General features: G+C 42.2%; 1 protein-coding gene across 2 annotated transcripts in view; it reads right to left on the bottom strand.

Annotated features, from left to right (window-relative positions):
* The window catches only part of TET2 (tet methylcytosine dioxygenase 2), a 75,621-nt gene that overhangs the window by 10,841 nt on the left and 40,858 nt on the right, over positions 1 to 23,922 (bottom strand). For both annotated transcript variants that reach the window (XM_074866856.1, XM_074866857.1), the window contains exons 2-6: positions 10,240 to 13,627; positions 7,891 to 7,981; positions 4,202 to 4,295; positions 2,838 to 3,046; positions 1,898 to 2,048 (exon numbers count right to left, since the gene is read on the bottom strand). In XM_074866856.1, the coding sequence (XP_074722957.1) occupies positions 1,898 to 2,048; positions 2,838 to 3,046; positions 4,202 to 4,295; positions 7,891 to 7,981; positions 10,240 to 13,627 (3,933 nt within the window). The remainder of the gene's footprint in view (positions 1 to 1,897; positions 2,049 to 2,837; positions 3,047 to 4,201; positions 4,296 to 7,890; positions 7,982 to 10,239; positions 13,628 to 23,922) is intronic.

The following is a 23,922-nucleotide window of genomic DNA, read 5'->3' as shown; positions in this document are numbered from 1 at the left end:
AGCGTGATGATCCTCATTCTTTTCCCTATTGGAGTTTTTGGAAAATAATACTCTTCAGAAAGCTTGAGAGAAATAATACCAGAATGGTCCACCAGGTAAATCTGGCTACTTTAAGGGTTTTGCATGTTGCAATGGCAGCATTTCAACACACTGAAATATCTTTTCATGCAGCAATTTAAAATTATTTAAATACTTCAGACTTCAAAAAGTTCCCAATTATTAAGCAGTGAAGAATTGTGGATGTGTCTAGTGGTTGGCAATATGGACGTAGGAATGACCACACTTCTTTATTGCTATAAGGAGAGGTACATAAAATGAAGGGCTCTTTAAAAATGAAGTACTCTAATAATATACTCCAAAGCTGTTGTCCATCTATCAGGATGACAGTCTCAAATTGAACACCTTGCTTATATGAGGCTCTGATTTTTATATTTCAAGTGGATAAAGAATGGTGGCATACTGGAGTGGTATACTTGTTTTTAGGAGACTGTACATTTTAGGAATGTGTGAAGGGCTGTGAAAAACCTATGGGTTCAAGAGACGTGTTTGGTGCATTAGAAGTTTGTGTCTCCTTCTATGGGACTACTTTCCAGTTTGGGACTCCAAAATGACATTATGAAATTGTCAAAAATATCTTGCTGTAACCTTGTGTCTGCTGCCAGAACTGGGAGCTTTTGTATGGCCTGTAGGTTACCATTTGTAAGTGTTACTTCTAGTTTTTATTGGTGAGGATCCTATTTGTGTTGTCTATAAACTGTGTCTATGCTATAGGACCCAGCTCCTGGTCTGGATGCATGCTTTGGCTGCCCCCAACTCTGTGTAGGAACAAGACTGGAGGGTAAAACCATCTTCCCTGCCCAAATCTGGCTTGCATGGGAAGTAAATCTAAGAATGCAAGTTGGAAGTGTGCCCTGGTGAGCTCTGGCCAGGTATCCAGCTTAGAAAATGTAGGGGGGTTAGGATTGCAGGCTATGATAAAGAAGGCTTTGTGCCACAGCATGACTGAAGGAGAGAGCTATTCTGTAATTCTTGGGGCCGTAGAAGAGCAGTGGGATGGAAAAACTGTATGTTAATTATGATGATATTCTAAATACTGTGCTATTCTCAGCACAGGCCATAGGATGCAGAAGTACCTGGCTCTCTGATCATGTGAAAGAAATGCTTGCATTTGTGTAAGACACCAGAATACAGTGAAAGCTGTGGACCTGTGCATCAGTACATAAGCAAGGGACTAAATTTGCACGTGCTTGTCAAAAACCAGACTGGGCCACTGGAGCCTCCCAGACACGAGTAGCTGGAGGTGTCCAGGAGTCACTCCAATCACAGCTTCGAAGGTATCTTGTGGCCAGGCTAAGGTCAATGTTTTTTTTATTACTGACTCATTTTAAACAGTTGCCAGTTTGCTCTAACACAGACCCCAGTCTGAAAACATTCAGTGGGGCAGGACTGGGTGAAGAATGAGTCTTCCTATCCTCTTCTTCCTATTGTCATCTCAGAGTTTCATCATGTTTGCCTCCATGCAGTCTGCTCTGGTTCCCAGCTGCAACATTATGTGCCTTCAGTTGGTAAACCTTCCACTCTGCCACTGGGGAATGCCCGATTGCAGGCGAAATACAGCCACAATTATTCAGGCCGTGCCCTCTCCTCTAATTGTGAAAGCCTGCAAACATGGTCTCAAGTCTCAGGGTTTTGCCAGCTGTCAGAATTTGGACAGTCAATTCAGCTGGCTCGGTGACTGGAATCAATCAGTTATGACTGGCAGTTATTTAATTACCCTACTACATGTGTGCCATTCAGACAGGGCTCTGGCCCCGGTCTCTTGTACTGTATCTCTATTTGCAGAGTGACAGAAAACATTTCCTTGCAAATGAGGCTCATTTTAGAAATGCACACCAACCTCTTTCGGGTCATCCCCCATCAGCTTAAACTTTCTCGGAATCTTGCTTCTGGCAAACTTACAACCATTGTAGTACATGCTCCAGGAGCAACCAAAGGAAAATGAAGCACCACAAGTTTCAGGGTCCAGCCCTTGACATGCGCAAGTCCGTCTGAAAAAATAAGAGAATATGGCTGTTAGCAGCAGATGGGTCACCTCAGGGCACTCCCACAGTGGGCATTGGTGTTCTGCCAGCGCTCTGGGGAATCACTGGTAAATAATAAAGAAATGAAAGAGGGAGGTGTACACATTATAACAGAAGAATTTATCGGAGTGAATAATGTCATGACTGTAAAGCAAGGGCTATGGGGTTTCTACACTTTTGTGAGAAACCTGGCTTTGCTTGAATGAGGGTATGTTTGCATGGTGCCTTGTTAGGTAATGATATTCATGGTACCTGAAAGGGGCATATGCTGATGGCACTGCAAGAATGTGGGCGCCCTCTGAGAGGGGCTAAGCAATAATTCCTGAAATATGACTCTACCCATGAAGCCAAAGTATGGCTATGTTAATTTTGGTCTAAATGTTCTTCACTATTTGAAAGACATGGGAAAACGATATGGTGCAATTTCTTTAGATTCTGGGTGGCTTCTGTAGGCTTTTACAGTATGATTTAGTGCATCTAGATTTTATTTCAAGGTTGAGGTAACTGCTGTCCTGGGCGATGCTGAGGTCTCTTCCTTTAAAGATACTGAGATGCTTCACAACTTTGGGAAGATGTTCTTCCCCGATTTGTAAGAATGTTTATTTGCTTTCCTCTCAAGGTTTGTGGGTTTTTAAAGTGCCTGAAATAGTTGGAAAGGTTATGTGTATTTCAGGGTAATAGCACAAGTGGAGGTGCCAGGTCCGAGGCTGAAGGTGGGGTTGCACGTTTGGCAAGCACACCCTTTGTTCCACTTACTCTTCGTTCAGGGCGCACCGCCGGTTTGTGAGCGTGCCGTACTTCCTCAGGGTGTCGGTGAGTTCGGAGTAGAGCTTGTCAGCCAGGCTTGTTGGGATTCCCTCCCAGACCAGGATGAGAATCACGATCACGGCTGTCTCACACGTGTGGCCCGCTCGCTCGCGCACCAAGCAGAGTAGCTTTTCCTCCTGACTGCTTCTGCGGACTACCTGCATGCACAGCAACACACACCCCCAGAGCCCCAACACAAACAATGCATTTCTTAATGTGAAGAGCAAGAGAAAAGGAAACCTCAGCATTAGTGTGAGTGTAGGGAGGTTACTTCTGCTTCGGTCTTCCTCTTGTTTCTGGCAGCTCGGTCCATTTTTCTCATTTAGTGATACGGGCCAGAGCTACCCCTTCTGTTTAACAAAGCTGACTCTAAAAGGCTAAGCTTGACTGATGGCATGGAAAGCCATGCTGGTGGAAACCAGCTTTGTAAAGGTATCCTCTGTGCTCTGATTCAGCTGGAATATTCTCCTGAATCTGTGCTATGGTACATGTGGCCCAGTTTGATTAGTGGTCAAAAGGAAGTGAGTAGTGAGATGCCTCCCCTCACAGAGCTGGATGGGGGACACCTGCGCTTAGGGCAGGAGCCATGCAGGGAAAGGCAGGCAGCTAAGGAAGGGACTAAGAAACCGCACGTGGGAGCTCTCTCCCTCCCGAACATAAGCAGCTAAACTTGTAATCAGCCACTCAGTTTTGTGACCTGCCCTTACTGCACACAAACATTACAGTGATGAGAGGAAAGCAGTAGATGTTCTCAAATAAAAGAGTGTCCTTGCTTCTTGGTGCTTGTGCTACTGTGGGTATTTCTGAAAAAAAGGTGCAGTCTGGCATGCATAAAGTCTATAATCATGTCAGGTTTTCCTCATGCTGTCCTTCCCCAGCCTACCCAAACCACTGGGTAATTTGTGCCAAAGTACAACAGTGTTTGCTAAGAGGGTGTCCTAATACCTCTGGAGCCGAGAGTGCATTTTAAAAAACATCACAGTGGTGCACTTACTGGACTTATTTGTAAGCTAAAATTAAACAGCAATGAGAATGTCTGGTGTTGTGAATCTTAGATTTAACTGAAACTGCCTTCCTTCTCAGGTTTTCATACCTTTAAGCCAAATTTTATTCTTGCTCTTCTCCACGCAACAAGTAAAGGGAGTGTGAGAGGCAGAGGTGGGAGCAGGCTACAGGCGTCCTGTGGTACTGCTGCCGTTGAGCTGTTTTAAGTTTCATAGTGTCAGCTAACAAAAGGACGTGTCACTGCTGTCTGCTTACGTGAACCATCATACTGAACTACATTAGTCTTAACATTTGTGTACATCACTTACCCATTTTGCAATTGGACATCCTTGAGAACTTTTGCCTTCTTTCCCAGTGTAGACAACCCTCTCAATCCTTATAGCTTTACCCTTCTGTCCAAATCTTAAACAAACAAAAATATGTACAATAAGCAGATTGAATGGGTTCTGCATGAATGCTGAAAAGATGGAGCACATTTGCCAGTCTTATCTTAAAAAGTAAATACTGTGAATTATGGGGAGGGATGTGCAATGCAGTTCATCTTGCAGATTTTATTATAGTGGTGGATTGATATGTTAAGAGAGGCAAATGTCTTTAATACATCACAGATGAGTAAAAATTATCCATATCACATTAATGTTCGTAAACATTTTAACTGTTTCTGTAGAGAATTTATTTTAGATGACATTTTGAAAAGTGGACTTGAACTCTTTCTATTTTGGGGAGGGATTTTACATTTTTCTTTCATTTCTGGGTTAAAGTTATTACTCTGAAATGTATATAATTGTCATGGAACAGCTGGCATGCAGTAGCCACTCTATTAATTTTCTGTGCTTGTTTCTGGCTAAGATACAGTGTGAATCAGTTAAGTCATGATTAATTTGCATCACATCTATTTCCTTTATCATCTGCTCATAAATTGTTACTTATTTACTTCTGCTTGACTTCTGTACTGAATTAGGATCACAAGGTGCCCTCAAATGATGCCGCTTGTGTGCATCTTTTTGTGATTGAGGTAGGCAAGCTTGGCTCTTGCTGAAGCATTTAATCAAGGTGATTATGCCGTTAAGGCAGAATCTAGCCCCATGTGCAAGTAGTGCTGTTACCCAGAGCAAATGGGATCCACTTTCCATGTCCTCTGATGGACCAGGTGGAAATATGTGGCAAATGCGAAGCGAAGCAAATCTTGAATCAATAAAAAGTGTCAGACCTGTTAAGCCATTTCCAGACATGTTCTCTGGCCAGGCCTCTCCCCGGGCTGCTGCAGCTGGGGGTGCCCACCTGCTAAGCCCCAGAGCACACCAGGTCTCTGGCGAGGCCCTGCCTTAGAAATCGCCCTGTCTGCAACATTACAGGTCCAGCTACCATGTTGACTCAGCTGCATTTTGGGGACTGGGCAAATTGCACTTCCATCACTGTTTCTTGAATTCTGCCGCTCTCTTTGGCATTATCTTTTTTTATTTTTAGATAACCAAGTGTGGGGACTAAATCACAATCTTCTTGTTCTTTGTCTGTTACCTATAGAGCAATCAAGATAGTTCCTTCCTGTTATGCAGCCATTTAATGATGCCTTGAGAACTTTTGACCTTTCATCCCTCCTGTTTTTGCACTAAAATGTTGGTGACATATTTAAGAGAAAATATTTGTATTTAAACTTCTGTCCTGTAAAGGAAATGAAAAATACTTATTTTTAGATGTGATCTCATTGTGAAATTTCAGTGTCACAGGAAATTATACAAATAAAATCAAGTTGTACTACACATGTTCTGCAGGCAAATATTAGGTCACTTTTTCCTACTTAGGCTTGGATGTTAGTATACATTTTGTTTCTTTAATTAACCACATTAAAAAAACATTTTTTAATCTTAACATTTTCTATCAATTTGCTAATCTGGATTGCAGGACAACTGTGCAGATGCTGCTACAGAAATATGTTGTACATTACACACTGGAAATGAAATGGACTTTGTCTCAAATCTTTTCAACTGTCACAAAGGAATTTGTGCCTGATGTTTGTCATGCTTGCTTTCAGGCCAGAGCTGATTGGCTTTAAAACAAGAGCAAAACTCACTGAGTGTGCAGTAGGGATTGGGAGAAGGAAGAGGTAAAATGTACATATCCACCATGGATTCTGCAAGAAATTTGTTCTGGTGTCGCTAAAATATTAACTGCAAGTCTAAATCCAAGTCCTGGTTTGTTTTGCAGTGCTGATACCTCAAAAGTCAATCCTTACTCATGAGAAGCCAGTTTAAAAGTGCTTCAATTGTGATTAGTGTCACCAACTGCACACATGTGCTGGGGAGTATCTTTATAGTTAAGTGGTTTTTTTTTTTTTTACTTAGGGATACAAAATTAACTAATGAGGAGGGGTTCTGGAGTTCTTCAGTCAGGGAATTGCACAGTTCATACCATATGAACAGTTGAAAACTAGCCATTGTTCAAGTGGCTGCTGCTACACTCTGCTGAACCTGGCTGAGTAGATGCATGTTATCTATAATCTCTCAGGATTTCCTTCTGCCAACATGAAATGAAATTAAATGAAGAAAAAAAAAAAAAAGGTGAAGTCAATACTAAGGATGAAAAATTACATTCCAAAGTAAAGAAATGAAAAAAGTTTCACCTCTAATAATTGAAATCATGACATGAATGACTTTCCTCTTTTATTTGTTACTTGTAAATACTGAAGAATTAACCAGTCAATGAAAGCTCTGGAGTTAACAAATTGTAAGAAACTTCTCAGGAGGGTCAGCGTTCACTCCCCCTTTGCAGGAAGAAGCTGATTTATGTAGCTTACATGCATTTGAGCTGCTCATAAAGCTGAAAACAAGTATGGGGGCAAGCCCTGCACAGGAGTCACTGTGCTAAGAAAGAGAAAGGACCTTAGGACTTAGAGGTAATATAAAGCGTTTAATATGCCCTAATTGGCCCATGGTCATGCAGTCATGAGCACAAACTAACAGACCTTGCTAAGAAATGCCACTCCTTAGCTCAGACACAGCACTGCAATAATGCCCATTTGCTTTCGATTCTGCAGCTGGCTGGAGCTTCTCTGCAGTTCTGTGGTCCAGATTTTTAAGGTATTAACAAATCAAATTCCCATCTGTCCCTGACTTACCGGGGAGCTTTTCATTTGCTTGTTTGTTCAGAGGGGAACTGAATTCCCACATACCTCTAAAAGTCTGGCCATTAATATCTATGCACACCAAAAGCTACAAGTAATGCAGAATTCACGGTGCAGAAGTCATTTTTGTGAGAGTTTTTAATTTAAATACCTTAGAAAGGCTGGTGGGTTTTGCACTTACGCGTATTTTTACACAGCACAGATCATGCATCCATTCTGTGCTGTTCAAAATTCCTGGTTTGGATGGCTTTGATGTAATAAATATATCACGGGATGCAACATGACACAGGGATTGTCCACAGTCAAGATAAGGCTGGTTTTATGCAATACTCCAAGGAAGGGGGATGTTTTTTCACAAAACTGCTTATCGATTCTTGGGCTGAAATCCTATCCAACAACTTTGTGGCACTCCTCTGATGTGGCCGAGTTAGATTTAGCCCTTTAGGGTTGTACTGTATACTTAGTAATTTGGGGGGCCAAAGGGGAGCTAAGTTTGGAGTTTGGTATTTTGCTCTTCATCTTCCTTCTACCTCGGCATTCTTCTACCCAGGGGGAACACCAGGTCCATGCCTGCTTTTGCAGCCATTGCCAACCGTCTTGCTTGGCAGGCTGGTGAATACTTGTTCCTGCTTGGGTTTGCTGGCGTCTGTCTCAAAGTGCGCAGCCTGTGCCAGCCAGCAGACTATTAGCCCTGTCAAATATTGTGACTCTCTGGTGAATAGCACAGTGCGTAATGTTGGCAATACTGGAGTAGCTAAGCCTACAAGTAATTACTTGATTTGCAATTGTTTATTTCTTTATGTGCAAAAGCTGGAAAAATTCTGACATCCACAAAAGGATAAACGTTAATCTGCCCTGTGCCTTTGCACTAATTACCTTTCTTCCATGATTTCTCTAATAGCTGCCACATTAGGACCGGCTCCTAGATGGGTATAGAAAGGACCTTCATCTTTTTCAATAATTTGCTCTGTTTAAAACAAAATAAAGGTTATTACTTTGAAGCTTAATTCTTTAATGTAAAAAGTCACATTGCAAAGCTTACATCTAGCTCGTTAGAATACTGCTATATGGGTCTGGGGTCAGAGTTTTCAAACACTTCTGTCTAAAGTGTGCCCACGCAATTTGTACAAAACATGCAAAGCATGTGGCTAATCCTGCAGATAGCCATGATACGGACTGTGTGCCTTTTGCTAGCATGAACAGTTGTTTCACATCTTGGGCTCTACACTGAAATTCAAAAGGCATTTTCCTGTTATCACTGAACAGTGTTTCTCCTTCTCCCACTTCCTCCTCTCTCCCAGTATCTAGAAAGGAGGATAAATGGGATAACAATGGTAAATATTGACATTAGTGAGCTGTACCGTATTTGTTTTTCAGCAGACGTGTTACAGTGTAGGAACCTACAGCTTAAGAAAGTGGCCAGTAAGGTTACATAGAGAATTTCTGCCACCCACAGAAAGACTCTGTGAAATGAAAAAAAGCAAATTTGCTGAAAGAAATCCTGCACAAGGCTTAGTCAAAATGCTTGTATGCTAAGAATGTAGCCTCAAGTTTTCTGTGTGTAGGTAGGACCATGTCAGCATTCACAATATATTCTATATGTTTGGTTTGATACCAGGAGGCAGGCTCCAGCAGTGAGAAAGAAATGGCCAGGCTCTGCTTGGGTTCAGGAGGAGATGGTGGAGCTGTGCTGACTTGTCTGAGGGCTGACTTTATGCTTTCTGCCACGCTAAATCCAAAGGCTGGATGAGGTGATGCTGCTCTTGATGTAGAGCCTCCAGAAGCATGATGAAGGCATGCTATAAACCTGAATGAGTCAACGGGGGAATGGTTTATTTTAATCTTCCTAAGGACAAGTATTGGTAGGAAAGAGCAATAACCCCTATCGATTACACTGTGGCACTGGATTCTTCAAAGAAGACAGGAACTAACTTTCATGTTCCTTTATTTCCTAGAGGGTCTGCTAAGACCGAAGAATTAAAATGCAAGTGGAGAATAAGCTCTTTTGCTTAGTTAGTGGTTGCAATACTGCCTAAAAAAATAGTGAGAAAAATGAAATGATTGCCAGAAAAACTTGTGCCAACTACATTGGAGAAACCGTCTCCAGAAAAAAAAAACCCAAACAACTTCAGTGTTCTCAAAAAACTACATTTTGTAGGTTATTTCTTATAAAACAACAAGGAACAGCAAGGAACTGGCTTCCAGTTTTCTTCCTGGGTGCTTTGGAAATTCACCACCTCCTCGTTCCTGTGGATCATCTCCAAGACATAGCCCCGAGTGTTCGAAAAGGCAGAAAGGTCCATTTTGCAGTTCTGGAGGAGCATTGGTTCAACTTTCCTCTCCTATACTTGGTACGAAATCCCAGTAAGTGAGACTATAACAAGGATATTTTTTTTTTTTTTTTTTTCATTTTTGGTGCTGCACCTTTTGGTCTCAGCCTGAATAGTTTATCCAGTAGAGTCTGAAAGTGCCTGTTAGATGTGGCTATGTGCAGTGTCAGTGCTGTATGGAAGTCTAGGCTATAGGGCCATGCCTGTCACTGCTTTGCTTCCCTCTGCTCTATGCTTCCGGCTTTTGGAGATTGGGTATGCCATGAAGAAACACTGAGGGTCCCCCTTGCTGCTTTTTTGTGCTGCTTGCGTTGCTTCTCTAAGAAAGTGCTGATCTCTTTAGCCTTGCAGGAGACGAGTGCGTGAAAGGGAGGATAAACTCTTGCAACAAGTGAGGAATAACCTGTCATTCCTTCTTTGCTTAGACTTTACTCAGGAAAACTTCAGCAATTTCACTGTTAGAGCAAAAAATGGCATAAGGATCTCAAGTTTTGGACCCAGGACATATTTTATAAATGCTGTATCTAACCTTGACAAATAAATTAGATTATAAAGTTATGACCTATTTTTTATCAGCATGTTGTCATTACATGTCTGCTGCTCAAGGAGAATGAATGTGAGGGGATACATTACTGGCCATAAGCATTCTGACTGAAAAAGCAAATAGGTAATTGCTTTATGAAATACTGAGAAAGTGCCTGTGTGTAGGATTGGATAAGCAGAGTAGGTATAATGTATAAAATTGCAATTTTATAAGTCTTTACTAATTACTGTTCTAAAAAAACCAACCCAAAAAATTCTCCAAGAAAAACATCCAACTAACCCCGTGATCCCAACTTGAAGGCTCATTTCCTTCCTGTGAACTAGTACATTTTTAGTACATCTCAGCACTTACCAACACAGCTGCAAGATGGGAAATCATACTGGGTTTTGGCAGGTGTGTCCAATAAATTTTTTACAGGAGTATCCAATAACTTGGAAGGTGAGTCTAAAAAATTGTTGAGAACAGTTCCAGCTGTTCTTTTGGTCGGGGTTTTTTCAGCAGACGAGTTTGCTTGCTGATCTAAGATTGGGGTCTGAGTGTCAAAATCTGCAGCACTGGTATTTCTTGATAGGATGGTAATAGGGCCCGCTGTTTCAACCTTCACATGTTTAGGTGATTTGATAGTAAAAGTCTTGTGATCAAACAGTGATTTGACCTGTATCTGTTTTAGCTGCTGTTCCATTGTCTCGATGATGCTCTTTTGTTGCATGTTCTCGCAGCCAAAGTGCTGATTCTCTTGTTTAATTGTTTTTTTCCACATTTTGTTTTCCAGCTGTCCAGCTGATGGACGCATGCAGACATTAGACTTTGTGCCAGCCTCAATTTTTATAGGCTTGCGTGCTGCACTGGCACCAATCTCGGTTTTGGGTTGCTGGTATGCTTGTTGCTCCTGTTTTTGCAAGAGATGCCACCTTAAAGCAGCATGCTTTTGAAAATCCTTCGGGGTTTGGGACTGCAAATGACAGCCTCTCTGGTCTTGGGAGTGTGGAGCAGTTTGCTGGCTGTGTGGTAAGTACCGCTGAGGAATCTGTGTAGCTTGTTGGCTCGGGAGATCTTGGTTCAGGCTACCACCGTAGCATTGTGTTTGCTGGAGTGGTGGTAGCTGTATAACTGAAGCTTGTTGCGCCTGTTGCTCTTGTTCTTGGAAACAGTGATTCACATCTTGCTTTGTGGTCAAGTTATTTGAAAAATACTGCACATGTTGCAAGTCCTGCATTTTGTTGGCTCCAAAGCGTTCGATATTTGCGGCGTTTTCTTTCTTCTCAGAAATCAAGTGCACGTTGTTTGGGCAGGGATGCTGCAGACCAGCGTTTGCTTTCCGAGTGTAAAGGGGAGCTTTGTTGTTCATGCTCTGTACCTGCTCTAGGCCTAGCTGAGGGTTATGCAGTGAGAATGCAGCTGATTTCATGTACTTGTTCCCAGTTTGAAAACAATCATCTACTTTAAGCTGATTGAAGGACGTCCTGTCTTGTGGCTGCTCAGCATTGCTTTGGGAGTGGGAAATAGTTTGAGGCAGGTCTTTATTTTTCATTTGCAGAGCCTGTTGCTGGTTTGGGGTTAGCTGTGAACTGCATGGCAGTTGCACCTGATGTGTCTGTTTTTGAAGCATCTGTTGCAAAATGTGTGAATGCAAGAATTGCTCGTTTTCCCCTGGCTGGGGATTCAAGTGCTGCTGTTTCAGTGGGGCCCCTAAAGGCTGCTCGGCTTGTTCTGCTCTTTGCTGGAAATGGAGCTGCTGCGGAGGGTGTTGCTGCACTTGGGATTTGAGCAGGGAATCCATCTTCGTGAGCTGTGGCTGCGGTGAGTGTTTCTGGAACGGCAGCTGCTGGTCAGCTGTGGGATGCGGCTGCAGCTGGGAGGTCTCGCTTTTGTACAGCGGAGGAATTTGTTCCTGTTGCATTATCTTCTGGCTCTGGGGCTGTCCTGAAGGCCCCTTTAATGCATCAGGACTTCCAGCATACTGTTTTGTATAGGCTGTTTCGGCTGTGTGTGCCTGGAACTGAAGAATTGATCGCAATAATGCTTCGCTGGGCTTTTGGGGAGGCTCTCCCTGGCGGAACTGGGTGGAAACCAGTTCTATCCAGGCTGGTTTTGAATAATGTTGAGCCTGTTGCACAGGCTCTTTCACTTGGTCCTTTGCTTTGTCGGAAGGAATCTTGGGTTCTCTCTGTCCTGGGAAACGCTGATAGTGTTGCTGCAACTCACCCTCACTTCCACGCGTTTGCAGGTTTTGGAGGGGAGGCTCTGACGCCGGCGTCATTTCTTCTGGGCACTGCTGAATTGAGGCGGCCACTGCAGCTTGCAGGTTGCTTTCACTGACATCTTGTTGTGACATTTGTGTCTGCTGCGGAAGTCTCTGCTGAGGGTGAAGTTGTTGTTGGCTGAGGCTGGGACTTTCTGACATTGGTCCCTGCTGTTGTCCTTCGTTCTTTATCTCCCCAGGAAGAGTTTCATCACATCTGTTGTCATAGGAATGGTGTCCTTCTCGCACCACGACGGACAGCGCGCTGTTCATTTCTGGAGCAGGAGGAGTGGAGGAATCTTTGTGAAACGTTGAGTTCTGTTTAAAAAAAGCACCATTTTTTTCTGCTTGCTCAGAAAACCTTTCCAGAGCGGTGCTCTGAGCTTGCAGGTTACTGCTGGAACTTAGAGAGAGGTCTTGGTTGGGAACCTGCCCTACGCTTCCACGAACAGTACTGTTTCCTACGGGTAACTGGTGTGGATCATAGCTTGGAATCTGTTGCTGTAGCTGTAGTTCCGGTTTCTGAAGTGAACAGCTACCTGGCAATACAGGTGGTTTACTGGAGTCTTCTGCATTGTAGACCTCAGTAACCACTACAGCTGGCACTTGAGGCAGCTCAGAGTTTGAGGTCTGTGGGGAAGTGATCTGCCCTGAGGTATGGGATGAATGCGTTGTCTCATAGGACAACTCATTAGTAGCCTGACTGGCAATGGCATTGATATGAGATGTGTTCTTCTGCATTGCTATGGAAACATGTTCTGGATAATATTGAGACAGTGTTTTCTCCAGGAGTTCACCATGCATGCTTTCCATGGAAGAGGCAGAAACTGTAGCACCATTAGGCATTGGCACTGCCTTGTTCTTAAGTAGTAAGACAATGTCCCTGTTGTGGCAATGAATGTTTTCCTGCTCCTGCTCATCCTGCATCAGGAGGTTATGACGGTTTTCTGAACCACCACTGTTGTATCTTGTAGACTGTATCAAATCTGAAGCTTCATTTTCTTGTCCTGTAAAACTCTCAGGTTTCTTCTCACTGTAACAATTGGAGATGCTTGGTTTTTCATTATTATCCTCTGGCTCAGCTTTTTCTCCATTTACCTCTTTGTCTTGTTTCACTTTCTTGCTCTCATGAAGTCCATACAGAGCGGGCTCACTAAAAGTGCGTTTTATCCCACCATTTTGCATATATTTGGAATATACTTTCTTTTCTTGTAAAAGGTCGGGGCTAATGCGGTTGTTTGGACTTCCCTTCAGGTGGGGCACTCCATAGTTGCTTTTAATGAATAGCTGCTTGTGGTCTCCGTTTACTTCAACTTCAGGCCTCTCTGTTGCTGGACTTCCATTCTGTAGCTTCACCGCGGAAGGCTCTGCCTGGCAAACGTGAGAAGACTGCGGTATTAGAAATGGACTCAATCTATTGCCGTCAACATGGTTGGTTCTGTCCTGTTCCATCTGGCCTGCTCCGGGGCCATCCACAAGGCTACCCTCTGAACGTATCTGAAAGAGAGAAGGAACAGGAGAGAATGTAAGTCAATTTTAATTTCCATCGATGGACGGCCGATTACTGACAATTTCTGCAGCTTTCAAGCACCCGTTCTCCTGACCAGCTCCCACGCACAGCATGAGCTTGCAGGCGCACCTGAGGGGTGTTTCACTATCCTATGACGTTTTGCAGCCCCATGTCTCCCTTTTTCTTGAAGGTTTGTTCTTCAAGATGAAAAGAGTGAAAATACGGAGTGGCTCCTTACCCACATTTAACACACAAGCAGATATTTTACCAAAAAAACCTCTCCTAATAGTGCACAAAATATTCCCAGCTTTTGAATGATTTGTATAGACTCCTCTGTCATCACTTTTTCTCCTTGGTAAGGCAGAAAATCATGCCGAAACCATGGTTCCCAGACCTGGTGCTAATCCTGTTATTTGATTAAGTGTGCCAAACTTCTTTTGTGTGACTTGAAGGATTATTGCCACCAAGTTTGCCAATTAGAGGGAAAAACCTCCTTTTTTCTGTCTTCAGCTGTCTGACAAGGTCTTTTAAAACTGGCATTCCTAAAGACCATGCAAGTGGCACGATACACATGTGAGACAAAGCCACACTTGATTGCTGTCCATAGGAACTCTTACAGTTCATCAACATCTTGGTAATGTTGACAGAAACAAATCAAGAGATTTCTGAAAGGTTTGATGCAAGAGGTATTTTTTCAGGTATTAATATCCTTAAAAATTTACAAATACACAACAAGCATGGCTTAAACTATGCATTTGGGTTTTGAACCTGAGCTCCACAGCTGTGGAGCTAGGATTTTTTTCTTCTTTGTTTGGATGGAAAATCCCATTTTCTCATATACTCTTTATATTTTGTTATAAAATGAAGTTTTTTGTTGGATAAAAGTACTGACAATGTGCGGTGAACAAATTCCATATAATGACAAGCTAATCCTGTTCACATGGGCCTTCCCAGGATACACAATCCTAGTTAAGAGATAAAGCCCTTGTTTGACTCTGCTTGTAATTTATTCTTTGTTGGCTTTATGGTTCTCAACCAGTCACAAATGACAGAAGACAGACTGACAGAGGGTCTTACAGATATGAGATTGCCCAGAGAAAATTTGGATTTATGCATGTCTTTGTCCTAATGCTTTTATTTTTAGTTTGCATAAAGGGCAATCTGAAGGGTTCTCCATTACCAGGTCATCCCTGGTTGGACTGCAAAGTCAGGAGAAGCACTACACGTGGCTGCTATTGCCACTACATAGGATGAACTGAAAAATTTCTCCCATCATGGCTGCTCTGCTTATGTATTTATGATACACTAACCTTTTTTTTTTAAAATGTTAAGGAACGTCTAATTTATACAGTTTTCAGTGCCTTGCTCAGTTGAGTAGTATGATTCTAAAATGCTTTTAAAAGTAATATTAATTAATGAGATTAATCACATCCAGCAGAATCCCCTCTGCCTGTAGCTCTGATTTCAGTATCAGGACAATTCAAACATACATTTTGACTGGCAAAAACCTAAATGATGACTTGTATCCACTTCTTCCTTATGCCAAGCTTGGTAAATCTAAAATTTACTTTTGACCTCCTGAAGTTTTTTTTCCTTTCTTTCTGTACTCGATTTATGTTTTGTATGACAGAAGTAGAGAAGTTCTCTCTCTACAAGTAACAGTACTTGAAAAAAGAGTTTTTTAACGGAAAGCTAAGAATAGGGAGATAGAAAAGAATGTTTGTCCATCTTACCTATTTTCTTGACAAGGTAAGATAGGCTTCTTCCCTTCTACATATATTTCAGTACATTTCCCAACCTAGCTTTAAAGTACCACAAGACATGAGCCTTTGCAGCTTTCCCAGGGAGATGATATTCCATGCTTAACAGAAGGCAGCGTGAAAAGGATTCCTCTGATGTGTCATTCTAGGCCAGGCAGCAGAATGATGCTCCCAGAGTGTCTCAAAAATAAAATGTCAGCCTAATTTGGAAACCATTCTTTGCCTTCACACCTTTCATACCTAGAAATTGCAGCTGAACCACAACTCAGACATGAGTGTGTAGGCTGCTGTATTTCGCAAGTATGAAATGAAATAAAAGGCACCATAGTAATTAACACTATGCTGTCAAGCTGCTTCTAAAATATTTATTTCTTTAAAAAAAGTTTTAGTGTGTGTGATTGAGCCGTGAGAAACTTCCTCTGGCCCTCAAAGTCTGCCTTGCTGCTTGTGTTCTGGTGTACTGTGTAGATTGCAACTAAATTCCTTCTGAGAGTTTCCAGACAATCTTTCTTCTCAACTCCTTACTCATAGGTAAAAACACCTTTTTGTTTAGAAGTGGGGGCTGCCTGACTTCTCTAAACTTAGCTTGCAAACCCCTCCAAGGAGCACATCTGTGCTTCAGAAAAGAGTCTTAGTTTCATGACATCCTCAAAAACTGCAAGGTTATTTTCACTGTGTGACATGGATTATTATTCATGGTATTCTCAAAGACCTCATGCATATGAGTCAACCAGTTCCCCAAATTCTCATCACCTCCAGTGTAAAAGGCACTGGTGTTAGACATTGCAAAGGACGCAGGAATCATTTGGTTCTTTAAAATACAAAGTTAATTCATCGACTAAAAGTGCCAGATTTGCATTTTTTGAAATGCGTCTAGGATTGTGGTGACTTTGCGTTATACTTCTTTCTCTTGTCTACGCTCGGTTACTCACAATCCTCAAGTCACACCTGAGTACAAATCTTGCTCAAGCAGCTACAAATCACAGCAATTATTTGTAACTTAAAACTGGCAAAAGACAAATGGCAACAATACCTTTATTACTGATTTTAACTGGGATACTGTGAAGATATTCTTGATGCTACTACTAAGCAGACCTGATTGCATCTTACAAAGTCTCTGTGGTCGTCTTCATAATTGTTGTGGAGCAAACTGTCTGCCTCTCAAAGTAAATCTACCTTTCCCTAAGCATAGCAGTTAGCCTTTTTTCTCTTTCCCATAGCTGTATTTTATCCAGACCATTTAGAAGCTCCACATATTTCTTTTCAGCTATAATTCATTAGAAATTCAAGTCACATCAGCAGCATCTGTGAAACAATTACTGCATCTAGGACTGACTCTGCAGTCTAATCCATCATAATTATGACTGGCCTCTTTGAAGATGCCATGATGCGTGACTTAAATATAGCACATTACTGTGCAAATGGATCAGCATCTCATCCCACCAATATGCATTCAAGTTATAATTCAGTCCTCCACCGTTTGACTTTTTCAGATGCAAGCAATGTATGTACATTTATTTCTTGCCACATATGGGGCACAAATTGGAAACCAGGTACTGAAAGAGTTTGAGATTTTTTTTTTGTTTTGCTTTATGGGCAACTTTGGCATATTCCTGCTACCTCTATCAATACAGGAGTACCGAAAGACTGTGGAAGGCATTGTTATGAGCACAACAAACATTTCTGCAGCAACAAAAGTACTCTTAGTTATGTCATTTTCTTTCATGGAAAATTTTTTTTTACTTTTAGCCAGTTCTAGAGGTTCATACCTTATTTTATATAGCATCTGTATCTGAGGAGTTTGTGAATGCAAGGTGAATGAATAGACGAATACACCCACTGCAGGGGAGTACAACCTTCTGCAAAGCTGGGCAAGATTCCCAGTAGAAAAAGTAGGGGGGGGGGATACCGTGGTAGACTACTTGCAGCCCTGAAAGGACCAAAAGGTGGGATGTCAGATGGGTTGTTTCCCCTTCTGGGGTTAGCTGGGATAGAAATATATCTCCTTGGAGGTTTTTTTCCCTGGCAGAAATGTACCTCCTCAGATCACGAACTCAGCTGACTTGTGATCAAGTGATTATCAGGATGAGACTCAAGAAAGCAGAAGTTGGATGCCTAGGAGCTTGTCAATGGCTCACTGGATTGCTCTGGGAGCACTGCCACCACCTCCATCCTGCTGGCACCTTTCTGCCACCGCCAGATGACAGAGAGTTCTAAATTGTTCCCAGACAAGAAACCCCTGTAGCACTTCCTAGACAGGAGGTGAATTTAACTATGTCTTGCCAAACTCCAGATTGGTAAATTGTGCCTTCTGCTTACTCTCTCTTGCTCCTATCACAGGTATAGTACAGTAGTTGGCTTCACTTCTGGCTTAATCTGCTATATATTATTATGGGCTGTTGTGCAGTTGCTTCTCTTCCCCAAAGCTCATGCCCCTGGCAGAGAGATCTAAATCCTGAACATCCAACAAGTGAAAACAGTCCTAAAGTGATTTTTTTTTTTTTCCCTATTTCAAGAATGAATGAAAATTTGAGAAAAGGTATGAGTTAGAGCTATTCCTAAGTAAGGACACTCATACATGGTATTATCAGAATTTTCTGCACTAAAATCTTAAATCTTTTAGACTTGCATACATGCAAAATTGTATCTGATTAACTCTGTGTCAAAGTTTTCTCTATTTTAACTTTGGAACAAGATGTGTAAGCAGTTATAATGATACTCGACACCATGATTTATAGCTATGTGGTTATTGTGGGATGTCATTTTTCACTGGCCTAAGCAGCAGTTGCTTCAGCTGTGCCTTGGGTTAACACCTGTAAGCAAGCTGCAAACGTCACTAGAGGAGAAAAAATGTGCAGTTAACTCAGATGGCTAACTGGCAATGTAACACATCAAAGCTCCTTATTAGTGAGACATTTCCATTATTGCTGGGATAAAATGTTGCACATGTGAAAACTGTGGTATAGTTTAAGGATTTCCTGTACGTTTTGCACTTAAGGTGCACTGTGTTTATACATAGAAACAAAGCAAGCTTCCACGTGGAAACTAATGGGAGAGGCAAGACCAGGATTACACCCTCCCAGACTCTGGGTGGTTTGCCATTCGCACAACAGCTTCTTCCCAAGCCAGGGTTGCTGGTAGTTTGTAATAAATATGATACCATCACAAACCAAACCCCGTGTGGGCCTGTTGTTTAAATGTGGGTTTAACGTGCTTTTTTGAAGCCAAGGCACCCATGAGAGAGAATTTTAACCCTGTTGTCCAAAGCAGATTTGAAAGAGAGATTGCATTCATGCCCAAGGTAAATTGAGGCTCTGAACCCCACAACACACCCTAAGGATTTGCTCTGCTCCCTATTAGCATCACTGCCACCCTGCTGCAAGTGTGGTGGCTGAGTAAAACACAGTGAAACTTGAAGGCAGATGTAAAGGAGGCCCCAGGACAAGGACACTCTGTTGTTAGCTGGGCTCTATGGCTTACAATGGGGTCCCTTTGCTCTGCATTCAGCTGTCTCTTCATTTGGATAGTATATTTATTCAGTGTATAAGCAATGCTTTGGAAAAAACTTGCATAAAGATGTTGTGCCTTCTCTGTCCCTTGAAGCTTTTAAGTTAAGGCTACATTTCTTTCTAAAATAAATGTACCAGTTTCTCATTGGAGCTTTAAATAGCAGTTAAGGAGTTAATCTAGAAACTACTGGATGAGACTGTGACTGTATTCTGCAGGAGGTCATATTACATGAATATAATTGTCTTCTCTGGCATTTAGATCTACAAATGATCTGTGTCAAACAGAAAAGAAAATGTGGGATGGCTAAAATTTGTTACATAATTTATAGCTAATTTATCCTTAATTTACAGGGAAAATGGTGACCAGCGAATATAGATATAAGCAGGCATAAGGGAATGAAGAGCATGGGATTTGTGAAATATGAGGATTAGTAATTCATTAAATATTATCCAAGCCAGAAGCCTCATAATTCATGCATTTTTAAATCAACTAGTGCTAAACCCCCTCAATTTATTGACACCAGTTCTTGAGTTTCAGTGATGCAATGATCTAATCACAAAAGCACTTGAATCAGTTTGATTTTTGACCTTAATACAGAGGGCAAGAGAGTAAAGCTAAACTGATCTGCACAGCGATTTCCCCTTGCTACATTATATAACCATCAACAAGACTGGATACTGCATTATATCTACCCAGACATGAAAAATTGCACTATTTTAACAATTGCAGAAAATCATGGGGAGTGAAAATTAAATGCCTCTACAATACGGGTGAAAAAAAAAAACAATTATGTGAAGGAAATGAATTCAGGAATATAAAATGTGAGTAAATAGGAATTATAATGTCACATAACACAGCTCTCTAGTTCCTATTTTTTTGTGATTTATGCCTTATACAAACTTTGCACCTAAATGTAGCATGTAGCACTTCTAACAGAAGAACACAACTCTTCAAGTCGCTTGTAATGACACCATAGTATGACTAGATCAGAAATGTTTCCTGAAAGGTCGAACTTTAGAACTAGGCTGGATTTAAGAGACAAAAGGACCTTCCTGCTGGGATAACCAGAACGTGCAAGATGAGGTTGGCACCTACACTTGATCTTGCTGATTGAAAGCTCATTTCTGGGGTTTAGATTTGGAGTATGGTGGATCCAGGTGGTTTATACTGACAGGCCACCGCACAGAGCTATATTACTTCCCAAGCTAGTCTGCTTAACATTACCTTGGGTGTTGGTAAGCTGACATACTCTAAGACCAGTATTGCTTAAGTTCTTGAGTGACACCTTGACTATTATGCATCTTCCACAAATACAGGGAAGCTGAACTAGAACACCCTTTCACCTTTGCTGTTTTTGAGAGTCGCTGCAGTTGATAACTGTAATAGGAAGGCTGTGGGAATGGGAGTTAGTCTTAAACGCTGGGGATGTTCAAGTAAGCGTGCACCGAGTGAGATACTTCTATGCCTGGGTATAATGAGAAAGTTCTCTTGTGTGCCTGTGAAGTTTGGACCAGCAAAATTGTTTCAAATTGTGACCCACACAGGGCATCATTTGAGTAATTCACCAGTGCCTATGGATCCACATCGGGAAACATGTTGGGGTAGGAAAACAGAACCAAGTCTCTTTTTTTCTTCATCTCAGCCAATTAGCATGCTAGGTTAAGTGTGTTGAGCAAAGGCTGGCAAGGTAGGGTGGGTGGTGTTATTAGTTGTGCAACTGGTGCTCAGACCTGTTTTATATTTCTGGAGAAATGGTGTAATTTGAGGGATGATTTTTCCTCTCAGTATTTCCACTACCCCATGTGTCAAATGGTAATGATGATACTGGCTGCTGATTAAAATCAGCTATCCAAGAGCAATAGCTAACTGCTCATGCTATTCTGACCGAGCTCTGTAGTGCAGCGTGCCTCTGTGTGAGCACACCAGAATAAGCAAGCGTTGGTGGCTGAACGCTTCTGGTGGCTGTTCTTGAAGACACGCTTGATGTTATTAACCTGCTGTTTAGGGAAGGTTACTAAGAGGTCAGTGTCATCATTATCTTCCAGTTTCTGTGATCTTTGTCCACCTGGCTTCAGACCTGGATATAGCATGGATTTCTTGGGTTGATGACTTCCTGACACCAGTTGAAGGTCGGTTATCCACGATGATTTCATCACAGCTGTCAGCAGAGTTAAGTAATTCTCTATTAAGTAGTACATCCTCCTTGAGAACTAGAAGCAGTGGAGGAGATTCTCTTGACTCTCTTCAGCCCACACTATAAAGAAGAAAGGGAGGACCCAAAGGAAAAACCACTGGCAAGCTAAAGATTTCACGTTTTCATCATGTTGGGACAGTAACATTAGAAAATAGGAACAAAAATGGTCCTGTTTGGCATGTGGGTGGAGGAACTGATAGAAGAGAGTAAAATGCTGTGGGCTGCAGTGTCCTCAGAAAGCCTATTTACACAGCTCTGTTTTCCATTATCCTTTGAACTTCAAATAGGAAATCCTGTTGGTCTCCCAGTTCTGATGAAAAGAGAATTTTGGCTGAAATGCAGTTTTCTTAAATTTCTTCTCCAAAAGTTGAAGATGAAGGTCATACCGAGAGGAGAGTGGGGAGAATGCAGAAACAAGGGCTGATGACTCTGAGGATTACTCTGACTGTTGCTCCCACGTGCCCGGATGATAAAGCATCCCTTTCAGCCCCTTCACTAGCCTCACTATGGTAGCCTTTACACCCCCATACACTTTTCTCCTCCCTTTTTTTCATGCCTCCACCACACCTAAGCTGGGATGCTGTAGTGAACTCAATTTTTGGCTACTACTCTTGGCCATTGAGAAATGAGAGGCAGTACGGAGAGACAGCTCCCAGGCTACACAGTGTGCACTGTGTGTGCTGGTGTACCTGAGGGACAGGTGCTGGGGATCTCTGCCTGGGGCAGCAAGCCACAAGATACCCGTGTGTCCATATGCGAGATGCTGCGTGCCACCGCAGCTTCTGTGTGGCTTCCTATGTCCTTCCAGGGATTTACTTCCAGATGGTGAAGTTGGAGGAGTTGAGCCAAAACAAGGGTACTTGCTTTGGAAAGATCTTGTGCTGTTTTAATTGTGTGATCTGAGTTAAAAATGTGTTTTCATGCCCACTTGTGATTTCTTTTTTTTCCTTCCTTCCAATTTGTGCCTTGCACAACTTGCAACCCAAACCAATTGCTCATAAACATATGGGAAAAATAGGTTTGTCAGGGGCCTGAGGAGATGCGTGCCCTGTTCCTCGGCTCCAGTGCTGCACCAGCCAGACCTGTACTTGTCCACTCCAACCTGTTTTCCAAAGTCTCTAATGATGAGGGTTGCATAATAACCTACAGTTACATGCAGTGCGCCATTAACCTTATGTATTAGAAAGCTTCTACCATTCAAAACATAACCCTAGATAGTCTCTTCCCATCTACCACAGACTCATGGAGCAGTTTTTTCTCTTCTCTGCTATGGCTTCTTTCTCTCTGTGTAACTGAAGACTGCTACTAATGCTCCCCTCTTAGACAGAATAAACAACCCAGTTCGTGACATCTGATCTCCTCCCTGGGTGGATCTATATCCATACCATTTGTTCGCTGACCAGATGCACGGAGGTCACAAAGCAAATGCAACAGTCTGTTCTTTGGAGACCTCATGCACATACCATTCTGCTAGATTTTCCCTGAGTTCAGATGTTTGATATACAAGCAGCTATAGTATGTGCCTATATAAAATGCCTCAAATTGTGCCAGGGAAGGTTTAGACTAGATATTAGGAAGCGTTTCTTTACAGAACGGGTTGTTAGGCGTTGGAATGGGCTGCCCAGGGAGGTGGTGGAGTCCCCATCCCTGGAGGTGTTTAAGAGTCGGGCTGACATAGCGCCGAGGGATATGGTGTAGTTGGGAACTGTCAGTGTTAGGTTAATGGTTGGACTGGATGATCTTCAAGGTCTTTTCCAACCTAGACGATTCTGTGATTCTGTGAATATTTCAAATACCTGTATGAATTAACTTGGCTTTTGCCCCAGTAACTAAAATCAGTTTTATTCCCTCAGTGTGAGATGGACTGTATAAATCACATTGAAATCAACGGAACAGGCTCATTACTTCTAGCACAGCTTTACAGAGGAGGTTGTTTTCCTTAAAACCTGACTTCAGTATGCTTAAGCCTGTGAGCTATTGGCACAAACATCTCTTCTGACTTACACTGTTGCTGAGACACCACAGAAGATAAGAATCTAATGCATTTTTAGAGGTCTATTAGAAGATGCTCCCTGGAGCTACAGTTGCCATTCAGTTTCTTTCTGCATTCGTGTGTGGTCTTCAGGAGCAGTTTTCATGTGGGTTACTGCAATCTACAGGCAACAATGGCATGGATTATCATGCTGAAATCTACATCTAAGAAAATAGTTACAATTGCCTCTCCAGATGTACAAGAGATGAAAGACAAGGTGTTTTTGATGACCAGAGCCAGCTGACGACCTAAGAGCAGTCAAGATCTAACCCCGATAAAAGCACAACTCTGGGAGAGAAACAAAACACGGGAGCCAGCGCTGCCTTGCCACAGTTCTGAGCACACAAGAGACCTTGGCACAGGTACTGTTGCCATCCCCTTCAGTTTTAGGTTGGAGATGAAGATGTGGGACTAAATTTTCATTCTGAATACTCAACGTATGAGCTTGGGAAGAACTTGGTCATTGACTAATCTTAGATAAAATGGCCCAGGGCCCAAACAAATTGTAAGTCAAGAGACACCCACTTCACATCATGCCAGCATTTATCAAGGAGTTACAGCCTAGCTTCTTAAGGTTGGCTTGAAAAACAGATTTTCTGTGGTTACCATCTTGCCTACAGTCATTCTCCCCCCTTTCTAATTTTAGCTTTTTATTACTTGGCAAGAGAGTTTTTAGCTTTTCTTTAGGAGGCCACTAACAATCCTGTTCTGAGGATCAAGTGACGGGCTCCAGTTCATGCTTCCACACAACTGAGGCCATGTCTGAGTTCCTTCTTATCTTGTTAC

Source organism: Strix uralensis, chromosome 4 (assembly GCF_047716275.1).
Source record: "Strix uralensis isolate ZFMK-TIS-50842 chromosome 4, bStrUra1, whole genome shotgun sequence".
Taxonomy (NCBI): Eukaryota; Metazoa; Chordata; class Aves; order Strigiformes; family Strigidae; genus Strix; species Strix uralensis.
Note: the sequence above shows the minus strand (reverse complement) of the source record. Positions and strands in the feature narration are given on the sequence as shown.